Source organism: Anastrepha ludens, chromosome 6 (assembly GCF_028408465.1).
Source record: "Anastrepha ludens isolate Willacy chromosome 6, idAnaLude1.1, whole genome shotgun sequence".
Lineage (NCBI taxonomy): Eukaryota > Metazoa > Arthropoda > Insecta > Diptera > Tephritidae > Anastrepha > Anastrepha ludens.
The window spans coordinates 2,549,307-2,567,137 of NC_071502.1; the positions used below are offsets into that span (position 1 = coordinate 2,549,307).

Consider the following 17,831-nt stretch of genomic DNA (forward strand, 5'->3'; position numbering starts at 1 on the left):
TATACAAATCCATGATTTTTTAACTGATTCCATGTTCGAACCGACCAGGAAAACAGATTAAAAACGCGCTTATGGGTTGAGGTCTTAAGGCTGTTCGCACCAACCATAAGCGTTTTCGGGGTTTTACATTTTTATTCCAAAAAAAAATTTAAATGGGAAATAACTAAATTAAATTAATAAATTTATATAAAAATCTTATTTTATAGAATGACGACAAGAAAAATTTGATCACAAAGGCATTGGCATTAAAAAGCCAATCCCAGATCTTCCGCAGCATTAATTCAAATTGTAATTATGGAGTTAATCACCGTGCGGCATTTGGTACATGCATGGATGGTTGCAAAACTAAATAGCCCGAGAATTTTACATATGATAGGATTTCAGCTGTCAATAAATTCATGCTAGACAAAAATGGGTAATATTTTTACTGATGTTGAAACAAAATTTTGGGCGGCACGTTAATCGTTCCAGAAATTCACTCAGTATTTTTGGGAAGTGGATTTCCAAACATAGGGCTTCCTCCTTCACTCCTCTTGGACCATAAATTTCTCTTTTTGTATGAATATTTATACATTATTTCTTTTGATATTTGTTAGGTGGCAATCAAAACTGACAATGATGCAGTAATTAGCAATAAATCCACGAAATTAATCTACCCGTTCACATATGGCAGAATACCAGCAAAATTGACAATCAGCTGTCAATACTGTTTTTTCTTCGTAGGAATAGCTTTGGTGGAACATTTTGGAGTTTTCGGCTTGTTTAATTATTAACGATATGAAGAAAAGACAAGGAGAAGGAATAGTTCATTTAATTGCGCAATTGGCTGCTGGTTATAAACAGTTGGAAGAAATCCGTGAATGGTCTTTACTGAAGTTTCAAAAAATGGAGGCAGCAATACGCATGCGAAATTCGATATTAAATTTTGTAATAATAATATAAACAAAACAATTATGTGTGAATGTCTTATATATATATACAGGGTGGGCCATATATCGTTTGCTTTTTGAACCACCTATTTTTTTGAGAATGGTAACACAAATGACATGTCAAATGTGTTCTTAATATAATTTACTTAAAGGTTTGACATTTACGAAATGGGACGCTATACGCTTGAACAAAATTGGGAAATATTGAAAACCTATTTCCAAAGTGGTGAGTCTTCTTCTTCTTCTGCGGTTACAGTAAATGGCGAGCGATACCGTGACATGCTCAACGAGTTTTTGTTTCCAAAAACTGAAGAGGATGACATAGACGACATTTGGTTTCAACAGGACGGTGCAACTTGTCACACTGCCAAAGTTACACTCGAATTTTTGGCCACCGTTTTTGAAAACCGAATAATCAGCCGAAATTCCGATATCAATTGGCCACCTCGGAGCTGTGAGCCCGTTGGACTATTTTTTGTGGGTAGCCGTTAAGGACAAATGCTATGCGAACCATCCAGAGACGATTGATGTTTTAAAACACGAAATCGAAGTTGCCCTTCATGAAATTGGAGCCCAAACAATCTAAAATGTGCTTTAAAATTGGGTTGATCGAATGACCTACTGTAAAGCCAGTCGTGGCAGTCATTTGAACGATATTATTTTTCATTCATAAATGACAATGTTCAATCTTCAAAATAAAAAAAAAAGTTTGAAAAAATATTGATTCGTTTTTTTTTATAGCCGATTCAAAAAGCAAATTTTACATGGCCCACCCTATATGTTTCTTTATTTTGGTTTAAACTTTTCTTTTTGTGTCACAATTAATTTCGATAAATTTCCGATAAAAATTAGGAACAACAACGATTTATTCGTAATTGCCAAAGTATATTTCAATATTTCTTCAAGCATAAATTCAATTTACATAAATTTACCACTTCTTCCTTAACCCCTTCAGACCTGAATTATTGTTAATGGATAATAAAAACATATTTTACTAATTATTTGAAAGAAGGACATCATAAAAACAAATGTGTGAAAAATCATACATATTTATTAAGTTTTTCGAATTTTCCGGCATGTGCACAATTATGCACATTAGTTCCCAAGTGTTGTCAACAAAGTAAAATAAAAATATTATAAGGCTTTGAACATTATGTGCATAATTCTGCACATGAGGTCCGAAGGGGTTAAGAAAACACGAATATCTGACTTGAAAGCTTGATTTAATTATTTTTAATTTAGTAAATTGTAAGTAAATATTATATATTTGCAATGAATTCCGAGTTCTATCATAATTCCTCTAATGATTTCCAAGAAAGCAATTGATCTTTGCACAACAATTGCTCCTTTGAAATAACCACATGAAATGCTTGAGGAAAGTTTTCAGATATGCTTTGTTTAAAAACCACTAATTAGGCCTCTTCTATTCCCCATTTCCCCGTTTGCTATCTCTATGTTCGATCACCTTGACGAAAAATTTGCATGCGAAAGCAATAACAAAGTTATCGAATAAGACTCGCCACTAGCGAGTTTGGCTATAGCTCATTAGGCACTGCCTTACCAGCACATGTAATTTAAGGCAGCTCTCTTCCCGCCTTTCCAATATATGTTAATTTATACCAGCTGCTTATCTATTCGCCCCTTGCCAAGTCTTGGCCAGAGAACGTAAATTTAAATTTACGTATTTACGTTCCCTGTCTTGGCGAAAAAAAGAGGTTTTTTCCCACATACGTCACACGTCATTATAGGCAAACCAAATTTTCTAATGTCGGTAACGAAGTATCTTTCCGTTTCATTTCAATTCATTTCTCGTTGAGAGAGAGTTGACAGATAACCAGAGAACACCTTTCCTGTGTAAAATATACAAAAGCACTTAACTTGGTATAAAACATTTTTGGAAAATTTGAGACTGAAGTTTAAAAGCACATTTTTAGTTTATCAACTCGGGGTTTGTGTAACCACCTAACTAATAACGTAATTGGTTTAATTTTCCACTAACGTTTGACAAAAATATGTATCCGAAGACATTAACGAACGCATTACGTTCCCACGGCAGTCGGTTCTACGTAACCGAAACGACCCCGATTTACATCCGGCCAAGGACTGTCACTTCAGCAGCATTCCCGTATATGTGAGAGAAATATCTATGTATGCTGCGGCAACAACAACAACCAACACAAACTGTAACTTAAAACGAAAAAACTTAATTTATTATTTTATTATAGTTTACAAAACATTCCGTTTTTTTGCGCAAAATTAGAAAGAGTTTAGTATTGAAAGCAGTTAATTTCATTTGATAAACGAAAAGTGTAATTAGAAATTTTTAAATTAAATTAAACGGGGAGTTAGTTGAATTTTCTTCTATTCTAAATCGTCAGGAAAATTAACATGAAAAATTGATGAAAAATATAAAATATTAAGTAAAAAATAAGAAGAAGCATCTCTAGTAGAGACTTGAATGAAAATTAACTTAAAAAAGGCATATGCAGCAGAATCATAAAAAAATGAAAAAATTAGCAATTCTGTGATAGGTTATTTCACCAAATATCGTCAAATAAAGGTATGTATGTATGTGAGTTTTGATTGTTTTTAAATTGGTTAGAGGATTGCCACAAGGGGGCACCAAATCAAAATAACAACATAACCGGCGTGCACTCGGCATAATATTCTCCAACCAGCTCGTGTGCCGGGGCGCTCTCCCATCGCATTGGTTGTACACAGCCAGTTGAGTGTATCAATTCGAGGCAAGTGGTTGTGGATTTATATAAACGCCGCAGAGCATAGTATTACATATACTTGAACATTTTACAATATTAAAAAAATACTATTAAAGGTACCTTATATGTAAATATTTATGGAAAGGAGGATTTAAGAAAATTGCGAAAAGCTGGTTAGTTCAATACTTCATTTGAAAGCTCGATAAACCTTTGTAAATTTAAGTACATAAATACAAAAAAAAAACTGTATAAAGAAACATATGTGTGTATGGATGTATTATAATTGAACATGCAGAGAATATTGTGCATCAATGCTGAAAATTAAATAGTTTGACGAGTTAATGAAGAGGTTATGTATATGTACGTGTGTAGTTAACCAACACTGTCAGCTGGAGTGGGTTCCAGAAAAATCGTCTACTTCACGTTTTCTCCCAGCTGTTATACAGGCCGCTCGCTTTCCTTTTGTTTTTATTTTTACCCTCTGCATTTTCTAATCAGTGTAGTGTAAATAATTATTAAAGCTAATTTTTTAACCGGGTACTTAATATCTGAGTGTTAAATGGTTAATCTGCAGTCATTAAGTTTTCGTGAACAAATTTTGTATACAACTTAAATAATTCATAAACTCTAATAAGAGCTTGAAGTAAGCCTTGGAAATATCAATTTACTTAATTGCATGTGTAAAATTGTATTCAGTGAAATTCGTTAGTTTTTAATCGGGTGCCATATTTTGCTATCACTAGAACGTTTAGACCAGATGTTTTTCTCTCCAACTCTAGCAGCCGCGAAACACACGTCAGAAGAAAGCAGCAGCAAACACAAAACAAAAAAACAATCGTGACAAAAATAAAATTTAGAAGCTATATACATACGAGTACATACATATGTATGTATGGAAACGGAAAAAAAGCCGCTGCGCAATAGAAACCACGAGGCTGGAACTTCTGGAAATATTTTAAAACTATTCACAAGGCAGTTGTATAATCAAGAAATAACTATCGACATATCAAAGACCTTTAAAAACTTGTGCGGTGTAAGTGCATAAGAAATGTACATGTATATGCTCTATTAAAATTTTGAAAGTGAAATACATATGTATGCATGTATGTATACATCACGCACAGAGTACTGCTGTGTGCAATGAAAATATGTACATACTTATATATAACAAAACAGCTGAGTGTGCTTAAAAATAAATATATAAATTTGTGTCTAAAACAAAAACTATTCGCATGAAAGTTTACAGAAAACCCTGCACCTGTCGAACCGCTGCTTTATGACAGCTGCCCACTCACCTACTTGATGTAGAGAAAAGATCATGGAAAGAAAAGTAGTGCAAATGTCACTGACATCGCTCGTTAAACGCGTGGTCAAACATGTAATGCAACGGCATACGACGGGTCGCCGGTGCTGCAAGTTGCGTCCAAGGCAAATCAAGTTTTATAGCTATAAGTAGATGACCCCCCGACCCCTAGCTGCCGGTAGTATACAAACGGATATACACATAATATAATAGTTTAGTGGCAAGCCGCATCGATTATGTTGGGGTAGGTAGTTATGGGTGGAAGGGAGGAAAATCGATGATTGCTGTTAGTTTAGTTGCTTCAAATATCGATGCTACCTCGTACATCGATTTGGAGCCGGCATTGAATGGGTGTTTGTGCGATACGCTATTCGCTCTTTTGTGTGAAATTTCCCAAGAAACTCACAGAGAATGTTGATTCTGTTTTATTTTGGTAAAATCAGCACCACTACTATTCACCAAATTTTGATATATAAAATGCACTTATCACATTTTTTTATCAATACTAGATCCCTTCTTTCAACAGGCAAACACGTTCAAACACTTCATTTTATATATATATATATTATTTATTAAATTGCATTTATTAATTGCAATACTCTTAATGCAGCAGCTCAATGAACAATAACTTAAAAGCACGATGGAGACTATACGTTTTTAGAAATCCACCCTTGCATTTAAAACTTGTTTTAAGAGAATTTCTTTACAAAAAGGCCGAAAAACACTTCTTTGCTATATTTGAGGTTATGTAACAAGCTAAAGTACCCCTTTTTCAAAAAGATCGTAGTATCTGTTTTTTTTTACTATCAAGACACCTCTATTGCTTTTTAAAATTTATAAATTGTTAGGAAGAGTTGAGAGAAGAAGATCCACTTCTTACATAACCTCAAATGAAGCAAAAAATGGGATTTGTACTTTCAAAGCATCAAATTTTATAACAATCAGCAAATTTACAATAGCACTGGAGTCTCAGGATAGGCTTTAATGCAAGAGTGGCATTTTTTAGGCTTTCTTTCAATTATACACAATTTTTTTTACTATTTTGATTGCTTCAAATTAGAAAAAGAAATAAACACTGAACTCAAAAAATTTCGTATTTAGGGTATACAAAAGCACTAAATTGATTACGAAGAGCAAAGGGTTTGCAACACTGCACAAGCAGACTAATGTGACGTCACACAATCTCTGATGGGCGCAATCTTGTTTCTTTCCATCATTCTTGGCTTAAAAGTATATTGTGCTGCCATCGCAAACAAAACAAATTGAATATGAATAAAAACATAGATTAAAAATGGAGAATAAGGGCTTACAACCCCTAAAATGTATATATTATTGTATATATTTAAATAAAGTATTAATTTTACTAACGGACACCAAAGCCGATTGGGTTGGTGCGTGACTACCGTTCGGAAGTGCGCAGGTTCGAATCTCTGTGCTTGAAGCATCAACATGATAGAAACGTTTTTTTTAATAGCGGTCGCCATCTCCGCAGGCAATGACAAACCTCCGAGTGTATTTCTGCGATGAAAAAGCTCCTCAAAAAATATCTGCCGTGTGGAGGCCCTTATAACTCTTTTTTTTCAAAACCGGGTGTATCAATATCCGGTATAATATAAAATGTACCCCCTGTATTCACCATGTATTGTTTCTCTAGGTGGTTTGATTACTTTCCTATATGAGTGGACATAAATCCACACCTACGCTCTTATAGATGAAAATTGTTGGTAGTCAATGTTGAAAATATTGATAAAACTTTATTATGCTGTTTATTTCTCGTTTACATACATATGTACCTATTACGTGCTTGAAATCACGCGGGAATCACGTTGCTCGGGCGCTAGAAAAAACAGCTGGGGAGACATGCTAAGGGTGTTTTTAGCAAACAGAAATTACTAGTTTTCGTACTGCAGTATACTCGTATGCACATATTTGTGTATCTGCAAAACTACTTGAAATTGAATGATCAACCCTTTAAAATATTCGTAAATCTTGCGACCACCGTAACTGGGTTGGTTTTTGCCTGACTACCATCCCGTTGATCTTGGGAAGAGCAAAATATGTTATACAATAGTTTATTTTCAATACTTTTTGTTACCTTACTAACAATCGGTCACCTTTTGAGGTTTATAGATACATATGTTTATACATTAATGTATATGCGTCACTTGTACATGCGATTATACGACTTTTTACTCCTATTCCTAACTTCATAGTTAGACAAAATGCTGGCTTTAAATTATAATTAAATTTGTCAGCGATGTCTTTATTTATTTATTTATTATTTTCTCTTATCTACATACATATTTGCTTTCGTCATTTTTGAAACACAAATAGAAAGACCTTCACACATTTTTAGTATGAACAGATAAGAAAAACAACTTAAACAAAAAATAAGGTTAGGGATTTTCTGTTTTTTGAGAGTGAGATGTTTTATATGCGTATATATATGTATATATTTATATTTCGACTATAATACCGGTAATTTTATATAGAAAATTTAAAATACCTTACAAATATTGCAACAATTATCAGAGATGCATACACATATGAAAGTGAGAGCGTTTTGTATTGGCATCGGTACTGCGTACTCACATACATATTGTATGCATATAAAATTCTCAAAACGAAATTAAGAAAAGCGCGCATTTATGAATAAAGGTGCATGAAAACGGAAAATAAATTTTGCGTAAGAGACGTAATACATATACGAACATGAATGCTATTGAAAAACACTGTGGATTATATGTAGATTAGCCAACCATTCCCAATGGGAATATGGGGAAAACTCTTAACATCGTTTAAATTCAAAATACTTAAACTTTATAATTTCATCATCATCATAGATTCCTAGAGTTCCAGTGTGGCACATAGAGCCATTTACTTGTAGAAATAATCGAATTAATCAATAGCTCTCTGCGGATTAGGCGGTGTATAACCATTTTTCTCAGTGCAACATATGCACGTTTACTTGTTACCAATTCGATGGGATACGCAATTGTTCCAAGTCTAAATTATAATACGCGAAATCTCTAATTGGCTCTACTGAAATAGGTTATAATTTGAACTGTGTCAATATTGCAGAGGACCATCGACATTTTCGATCGAATGGCGTGAGACCCCTTCATCATAATTAATAGTTTAGCGAGGAATGGATAGAAATGTTTGGTGGACAAGTATAGGGTTGTTCAATAGGTGCGCTTCAACTTTTTTCCGATAGGGAGGGCGAACGACGCAATATTTTTTATTTTTCGCTTGTCATTTGTAAACTTCATTAGTATACATTTCATCATGGAACGCTACACACTTGAGCAACGATTGCAAATCGTGCAAATTTTTTATGAAAATAATCGTTCTGTTGCTGCGACTTTAAGAGCATTACGGCCATTTTACGGTCATTGGTCTACAGTAACAAGCCGGCGACGATTTGTGAGCTCAGAGCCAATATTGCACGCGAAATTGCTGGAATTTCGGCCGATTTATGCAAAAGAGTGGTCGAAAATTAGGTTCAACGATTGGACTTCGTAAAACGTGCACGCGGTGGTCATGCAAAAGAAATCGAATTTCATACTTAAATGTATATGTTCAAACTCGATAATAAAAAAAAAAATTAGTTAAAAAAGTTAAACCGTTTGTGTTTTATTCAAAAAAGTTCAAAAGTTGAAGCGCTCTTACTGAAAAACCCTATACATATGTATATCCTGATTTCGGTTATTCGAAGAGTAGTAAGGTTCGGATGCAAGTGGATTGAAATCGCAGTTTCAAAATAGAAACGGCTAAAATGCTACTTTGAGGGTTTGCAATTGAATTTAACTACTGCATATACTATCTATGCTTGTATTTATTTATTTATTTATTTATTTATATTACTTTCCTTTTTACCATTTCAGATTCCAATCTTTCCCCGACTAAGTAATATCACAGTTTTCCGAAACAAACTGCTTTTCAAAACTTAAAACTACCAACCGTATTATTTTACTGTGTTTATTAAAAACAAAAAAAAAAAAAACAATAAAAGTAAAAAATATAAAAAAAATTGTTTCTCGAAAATAAAATCAAGAGAAAGTGCACGAAGAAATCGGTGTTCAAAATAATACATTTTTATCGAACCAACTTTTGTAGAGTTTGTCATAGAAAATTATCATTGAGTTCGAATTAACCGGTTGAAATTTGTGTAAAAAAATGTCGGAAGCCACCGCCACTCAAAAGTCAGTGCGTAATAAACTTTGTCCGCCGCCCCCAAGACGTAATAGTAACAGCGGTGGCGGCGGAGGCTCAGAATATCTTGATATAACCAAAGAGGAATTTTCGCGTATCGAAGATGCTTTAAAAAAAGAAGAATTTCGTAAATTATTTTTCGAATATTGTGAAGAGATACAAGATCCTGAAAATCGTAAGCTCTACGAACAAGAAATCAAACAGTTTGAAGCGGAACGCGGTGTGGATGTGCGTTTTATAAATCCCGAACCCGGTTTCGTGATAAAGACCTCGGCCGATGGTGTGACAAAGTGTTTCATAAATGTGGCAAAGAGTGCTGAAGTGGCGCGTCCAACCAACGAGGTGTGCCTGCATCCAGAAACTGGAAACCGTGGTCTTAGCTGGGCCATTCCGCTGGCTCAGGCACCTCCGCGTGAGGATTTGGACGCACATGGCAAACGTTGTCGCGTATATGATGTGATTTTCCATCCAGATGCATTATATTTGTCACAACGAGATACTGCTTTCCGTAAGTGCCTCATTGATACAGCGCTGGACGCTGTCGAAAGGGAATTCAAGGTGAGCAGATTTCAAAAACATGAGGGACATGAAAGTAAGATAATTTGAATTTGATGAAAGATATGCATATGATAAGATCTAGTTGATATTGGTATATTCACATAAATCTTTCTCGGTTCAGATAAAATTAGATCGCACGAATTTAAAATTTCCGAAGCTACTATTCAAGGGTATGGCGCGCCCAATTGTGATACGAAAACTGTCGAAAAATGCTCCGCCAGAATCCGCTGAACCACATCCTCTTGATAGTATTTCACCAGAAAGGCCTTCAGCTTTTGAGGACAAACCCAAATTAATACCGATGAATACAAAAAAATCATTTCCAGAATTCAATACACCAAAATACGTAATTAAGCACCGTCGTGACGTCGATCTCTCTGAATACACCTACGAACTGGACGCCAAGTTGAGTGTCACAATACCACGTGAGCTTGTCGTTGAAATTGAGCTGCCTTTACTGAAGTCGACAAGCGATTGTAAACTAGACGTGACTGCTAAGTCGTTGTACTTGTTGAGCGATCGTCCTGGTGCCAAGTATCGCCTCAATTTGGATCTCCCTCATGCCGTAGATGATAAAAGCGGCCAGGCACGTTTCGACACGGATAGTCGGCGGTTAACTATAACGTTGCCAGTTGTACAGAATGACCCAGACAAGCAACGTATATTGCACGATTCACTTTTCCAACTCAATCGTGAAGACAGTGGCGTAGAGAGTGATATTCGCGAAGACGGTAACTTGAACTCGAATGGCGATTCCCCGGCGGAGGAGTTGAGTGGCTTGGTGGAGGAAAGCACAAACATATCGGGGAACAATGTAAATTGTGAGTATTGTTTTAACGTAATTTAGGCTTAGATAGACCTTAAATGAAAAAAATTTAGAAGTGTAGGAATGGTGCTTAAATTTCTTTTTTTCTAATTTTTAAACTGAATAAGTGTCATCATTAAAGAATTAAATTATGTATTATGTATGCGTATGTATGTGTATATTAATATTGAAAATTCTTGAAAACAGTGCTCTATAGTATATTTATCTTTTGTAAAGCTCCACCTCCGCAGTTTTCTGCTCCGGCAATAGCACCAACATTACCATCGCCGGCGAACGCGCCCAACCATTTTCTTAAAAGCTCCATTCAATACCATTTACCCGCCAAATTCGATTGTAATGTATTGGACAACGTTATGAGCTTGGTTCTGCATGTCCGCAATGCACAACCGGAGTCAATAGCAATGCTCAAGGGCAGTAAGAGTATCCACCTGCAATTTATCTCGATTGGCAGCGGTTACTATCCAGTCCATTATGCATTCTACCTGCGTCTGCCAGAAGACAGTAATGCAGAAATTGCCTCAGCCGATGCTGAAGCTTGGGAAAACAATGTAGTGTTGAATCTCAATTTGGCCGCCTCTTGTGAGAATATACAAAACTACTTGGTTGGGATCGATGCTAGTGACCTGAAAGAATATACCATACAAGGGAAATTCCAATTGGGTCACAAGTCTCGTCAGTCGCGTAAGAAATCTCCACCCACACCTCCGATTTCTCTCTCCTCCTCATTGGATATTTCGGTGGAACGTTCGGAATGCGAGCGTTCAGTAGAAATTGAAATAAAGCCTTCTAACGAAACTCAGTCCACCTGTACGGCCAACACCACCGAAGATGAAGATGTTCTGCTACATGCAACTGAGACGGCACCGAAGAAAATGAACAAAAAACAGAAGAAAAAAAATAAGAAACGCCGTTCACTTTCCGAATCCGTTTGTGATGATATCAAAGTATATCAGAAACAGCAGCAACAACAACAGCAAGAACATCAGAAACAATTTCTCAAAGAAGCTGCTAAAATATTGAATAATGAATCATCAAACTCGCCAGACGATAATTCATCGCCAGAGCGCACCGATCAAATTATGCCCTCATCGCAGACGCAGACGACAACATCGCAGTCGATGGCAGTACCGAATACTGTACAACAACGAAAACAGCGCAGCTATTCGGAGTGCCGTAGTGGTGATAGCATAGTGAGTAGTGGCGGGTCTACCTTACCACCCTCTTTCAAGGGCATTTTGAAACGCTACAGCCGGTATGAACCGCGACCATCGATTTCTGACAGTTGTTCATCGATCGATGAGTGTTCGTCGTTCTCTTGTTCGGTGGACGGTGGCGTGGGCAGCAGTTTGCGCTTCTCACAATCGTTCAGCGACATACCCGAAGAGAATGTATCCAATGGGCTTTCGGAGAGCTGTAAAAAGACTGTTAGATTTAACGAGGTCATTAAGGAGCAAGTATTTAGGTGAGCTTTGAGCGAAAGAAACTTCTGAAATTTTGCTGCCCAAAAAATAAACTTTAATTGAAAATCAGCAACCTCTGTCTCATCTGAATGGTTTTTGTGGCTGATTTGCACAAATTCACAACTAAATTGAGCAATTTTCAAATTACTTGCAATAAGATTCGCATTCGTTAATAAAACAATTAAGGTTGATTATTCAATATAAGTTTGCTGTTTGCTTTAGAGTACATTTGTATACACTTTTATTTACTGCCGTGAATTTACTTTCTGCTTTAATTTTAGGCTGAATTCCAGTATTTTGGGGCAACGAAAGAAAAATCAGAAGCGCCGTGATCGCAAACAACGCGCATTGCAACGTCGCCTCAGCGAAGGCGATTCTGCTGACTATGAAGACAACAGCAAGGTAAGTGTATGGATCATTTTAACTAAAAGACAAGATTACTACCCTGTCTAGTGAACCGTTTATCACCGGTTTATCATTACGAGGCATACAAATTTACACATTCAATAATCTGAAAAATCAAGTCGTAGCTGAAATAAATATTCTATCAAATAATCGTCATACAAATTTTGAAAAACTTACAATTAAAGATCTTAGGCTGGCTCATTACTCAGTTTTAGTCTGGCAGATAGGAACCAAAGTTTGGATTCGATTCTGCATAGTTGGGGGACAAGTAGATAAAAACGAGTCTACCTGTACATTGTGTACAGATGACTCAACCTTATCCGCGCTATAGCGCTACATTCACGAAGAAGGTGCATTGGAGTCTCCTTGGGTTGGTCGCAGAAACGACAAGAATAAGTGGATCCTATGCCGAAAAAGAAAACGTTTTTTCTTATAGCGGTGGCCCCTCGACTGCCAATGGTAAACCTCCGTATGTATTTCTGCAATGAAAAAGCTCCTCATAAAAAATGTTTGCTGTTCGGGATCGGCTTAAAACTGTAAGTCCCTTCATTTGTGGAACAACGTCGAGACGCATGCCACAAATATTTAGAAGGAGGAGCTCTGCCAAACACCCAAACATGAATATTTTCATTTTCCTTTAAGCAAAAAGCACACTGAGCAAGTCGGAAGGAATAGTCCGTATAAGTGGCAGAAAGAAGCGAAATCGTGTTATTCAAGACCAAATCGATAGAACGATTTTATATGGCCAGTGAGTTTTCAAAATTTATTCGAAAATAAGATACCGTTATTTGATTGGGCTCGACTTGAAAGGAGTGTCATGATTGCTTACACCATTTTAGTTCTTTTTTGCACAGAAAGGGTGTTTATTAAGATGTGAGGATTATATATTCTTTTTTTTTAATTTTAATGTTGTTTGGCGGGAGTGTATATCCACAAAGCGCCAGGGTTGCTCACCTTTGGTAATGCGAAATACCTACTTCCAGTATATACTCATAAACGTAGTAGTTTGCTGCTGCATATTAAGGTCAAAAATTATGACTTCAATCAAAATGAAAAATTGGATTCATCTAAAAACAAAATAAAATTGACAAGTGCATTGTTTTTACTTTGTAAATAAAAAGATCAAGTGAACTTTGTTTTATCGGTAGGGACATGACATTAACCGTAGAAAATGGCAGCATTGCATCATCCTGAGACAACTTTTTTGAGTATTTAATGGTACGCTTGATCTCTGTGTAAACCAAGTAATATGCACATACCCGTATTTTTATTGTTATAAGTGTCTAGAAAAATGCCCTTACAAAGTTTTGTTGCTGCCCATTACATTCAGTGCTTGGATATAAGTCCAAATAATTCCAGTATCATGTACCTGGTTCGCTCTTCCTAACTCACCCGGCAATAACGCAAATCTAACAGCAAACACTTCATATCTTCACAATCTCTTCAGTGAATTAATAAGCTTATTGCCTTATCTCACTTTATTATCAATTTAATTTTACAATAATTAGATATAAAAGTACATAGAATGATTATCTAATTATCTGATTATATTTATTATCACGATTTGATTGCATTGGCGTCGCGCATTTTTAAATGTAAACAAATGTCGGCAAATGTTTTGGTTATATAATAAAATACGCTTACACACACACATACATAAGTACTTATCAATGCACATTAATAAAGGGAAATACATAAGTTATTGGCACCACGCCAAAATATCCACTTTGTGCTGTGCAACCACAGGCCATGTATGATATTTAGATACCACTGTACTTACATATGTATGTAAATAAATGCATTGTAAATAAACAAGTGGTCAGCCGGTGCCTTTGCTATCCCGTCTGCTTCTGAAGCCTTTGGCGCGCATCAATTTACTCATTTAAGATTTTATTCTTTAATTTGTATGAATCGCATACATACACACATACATATATGCAAACATGAGATGCTCGTCGGACATTAATTCGCCTTCATTCGCCGATTGTTTGTTTAGCGAATTTGTTTGTTTGTGTGAGAGCTTAATTACCTCACTGATTGCAGCAGTTCGCAGCAAAAGTGGGGCAATGTTAATTTTGATTTAGTTGTTTATCGCTTTTTCTGTAATTTTTTTTTTTGCTCAGCGATGCAGTGCTATTAATATTCACAGGTAGAATCTCTACTAAAGTGTACGCACAATCAGGTGGAGGGGAATTTTCTATGGGAAACTGCGTTTATTATTTATATACTTAATTAATTATTATTATTATTTAATTTTTTTATTTACACTTGCACAACTTGGCGGTAGCTTTGTTTAGATAAGTTGCTTTTCCAGTTTGAGTTTCTTGAGGTTTTCCGCCAGATTTACGTGAACGAATCCGTGGGCCGATATGATCAGTGGCAATATAAAGACCTTTCTGAGTTTCCACTGCCGCTTATTTTTTTATCAATACATTATTATTTAATTAATGTTTTCAGTAAACTTTGATTTTTTTTTTTTTTGAAACTTCATCTCTTTTTTGATGTCCCTTTTAGCATCTGAGAAAGGGTTATTTTCAGTTTCATAGAAAATCAACAGGGTATTTTTATCAGGCATTCTATAGACGGCATATTTGAATTAAGCACCTCAACAAAAACAAGGACGAACTACCCTTGGAAATTTTCAAGGCCCCATACAAACGTCTCCTAAAAAATCAACACAACAATCCCCATTTCGACTTGAAATTCCTTTTCTAATAAAGAAAAAATTTAAATTAATATAATTTTCCACTTGATTGAAAGCCACCAAAGTTTTTTTTGGTCTTTGCATAAAAACTAAAAACCAAAATCTCCAGTTTCCTTTATGTGGATGCCTTATTTTAATAAATTGTTCTCACTATTTTTCTTCTAGCCCATCGGTTTGGATCCTGATGTTCAGTACTTCAAATCAAAATCCAGTGGCGATGATAATACTGGCAACAGTACTTTTAAGCCGCCTTATGCTGGTGGTAAACATGCCGCCAAATGCACTGCCAACAAACAGCAACATAACGCAAAGTTTAGCACCAAAATGTCACGTGTGCGTCTGGAGTCGGAGGAATCGTCGGATGCAGATGCACACAAGAACGCTATGATGTTTGAAATGGACATGTAGTCTACGTTCCAGTAGCAAAGCTGCCTCAACAGAGTAGTAGTGTACAAAAGCAATCATTAATCAGCAACATATTCAAGTACGCTAACAAAAAGCAACAAACACCACCCACCCATACATTTTGTCATCGCATCGTCTTTCATTGTATCCAGTTAGTGGGCAGTGCCGGACCAATGCATGCATGTACATTTTTGAGATTTATTCAATAAATGCATATTAATTTAATTTTGCCTTACGTGTTAAGCAACCTTTTGTAATTCTTATGCTCAAAATATTTAAATTGCTACAAAATCTTAGATATTGAAACATTTTAAATCCGAAGTTACATGCATTCGAGTTTATATTCGTTTGCAATTTTTTTAGTTCAAATTATAAACAAGAGCAATTATGCGCTTTGGCGATGAAAATTTTAAAATTTCCTTATGAATTATTGGAGTACCTTTCGCGCACTTGCATGGGTGTAAAAATTATTTAATGTAAGAGAAAACATTTGGAGTTGATCGATTTTATTTATTGCGAAACATCAAATTGTTAATTATACTACTATTGGCAAAATTGTATTTTGTAGTTAATTTGTAGGTTGTAGAAACAACAAAAATCCTATCATTACATGAATATATACAAGTTGTAAAATGTTTAAATGCATACAGCACTGCATTTTCTCATGTGCTCCTATGTGGAATTGATACATTTTGAGCACTTAAAATATATTAAAAAAATGTTAACAAAATATTTTAAAATTATAAACCTTGATTTGTTTCAATGGGACTAACTAAACTGCATAGGTAGGTAGGTAGGGTAGTTGTCACAATGGCACACTTAGACCTGTCGTAGATTCATTATGATACTACTGGAACTATTCCTACACTATGCGTTCCTTTTTAAAAAATTCTGTAACTTTTATAAGCGCGCAAGGCTTTTTTAGTTTTAGATGCGCCATATCCGCTACGTCTGTTAAGAATGAAATACCAAGAATGCGCAGTGCGTTTCTGGCTAAGCCTTCACACTCACACATGAGGTGTCTAATTGTTTCCTACTCTTCCGTGTTAAGACAGCTGCTACAAAAATCGCAGTATGGCGTGGTTAACTATGAGACCTGTTAATACATCTATCATGTTTTTTGTAACTTCTCCATTAACTCTTTGAGCGACCACTTTTCCCTTTCGGCCATGTCTGTTTGCTTAGTTCGCATATAGTGCGGTTTTGCCAAATTGTATTTCCCATGTTGATGGTTTCCCAAGCTATTAGTAATTTAAAAGTGGCTATAGGCATTGATATCAACGTTTTATCCGATTGGATATCAAAGGTTGTACCCATTCTAGCACGTTCATCTGCTTTGCAGTTTCTTGCTATGTTCATTTAGAAGTTTAAAACATTCTATGACTGTTCTTGACGAGTGCGTTCTGAATTCTAACGCTTTTAAAGCTGCTTGACTATCTGAGTAAATGAAAACTTCATTTGTGAATAATAATACTCTTGTTTTTATCGTAGGTGCATGAGCAAAATATTTTTTTTCTAATATAGATGAGGGTGGATAATTAAGTGGAGCGATAATTTTAATGATCGTGGATTAGCAAGAAAAAAGTGAAAAAATGAACTTTTATTAGAAGTTCTTTCTACGCCAGTTGAGTCTATGTTGACGGAATGACTCGGTTTTACATCCGGTCAAAAGTTGTCACTCTAACGACATTCCCAAAAAGCTATATTTCCTACTATTTTTGACAAATATAAATTTGTCTTGACAAGTGCTATCGTAATAAAACCTTTGGTTGGCGAAAAATAAATCCATTTTTTCTCGGATCGATCAAACAATTTAAAGTTAATAAAGAGAAGATTCGACACATTTTACAGTTTCTTTTTGATAAAGGCGTAAACGCAAGCCGGGCCGTTGAAATTGTGAATCGAATTTCGTTGATTCCATTCCAGCATTTTTGATGTTAAAGAAAATGTCGATAAAATCACAGAAATAACATAATTAATAATTAGTAGTCGTTACATCGTCCAGGAGCTAAAAAAATTTCAAGCAAATCAGACGAAATTGAGGCAGTTGTACAAATTTGACTGAGAGGATTCAGACAGGGCAACTAGGTGCTAGGGAGGCTTTGGGCGAATTTGACCAATTTTTGTTTTCAACCCTATTGCTTATTTTTTTACATATTTGAAAAGGTTGACGCGTCCATAGATTTGTGTAAAAATTTTAAGCAAATCGCACGAAAATTGAGGGAATCTTGATGTTGTTTCACAATGGTCCCACTTTTCTTACTCTTTCTGTACTCATATAAACTGAAACTGGTTATAAAAGATATTTC

The 17,831-nt window shown here is 35.5% G+C and overlaps 1 protein-coding gene across 3 annotated transcripts; it reads left to right on the forward strand.

The window, feature by feature from the left end:
* Positions 1-3,642: 3,642 nt before the first annotated feature.
* LOC128868639 (protein kintoun) lies at positions 3,643-16,254 on the forward strand. 3 transcript variants are annotated; one of them, XM_054110942.1, is made up of 6 exons: positions 3,643-3,819; positions 8,837-9,722; positions 9,844-10,543; positions 10,765-12,010; positions 12,290-12,410; positions 15,283-16,254. In XM_054110942.1, the coding sequence occupies exons 2-6, from the start codon at positions 9,129-9,131 to the stop codon at positions 15,523-15,525; spliced, it is 2,904 nt and encodes a 967-aa protein (XP_053966917.1). In that variant the 5' UTR covers positions 3,643-3,819; positions 8,837-9,128; the 3' UTR covers positions 15,526-16,254. The 3 variants fall into 3 exon arrangements, with proteins under 3 accessions (XP_053966917.1, XP_053966919.1, XP_053966918.1); XM_054110944.1 differs by having other exon boundaries at positions 3,643-3,762; XM_054110943.1 differs by lacking the exon at positions 3,643-3,819 and adding an exon at positions 4,088-4,679.
* Positions 16,255-17,831: the final 1,577 nt, after the last annotated feature.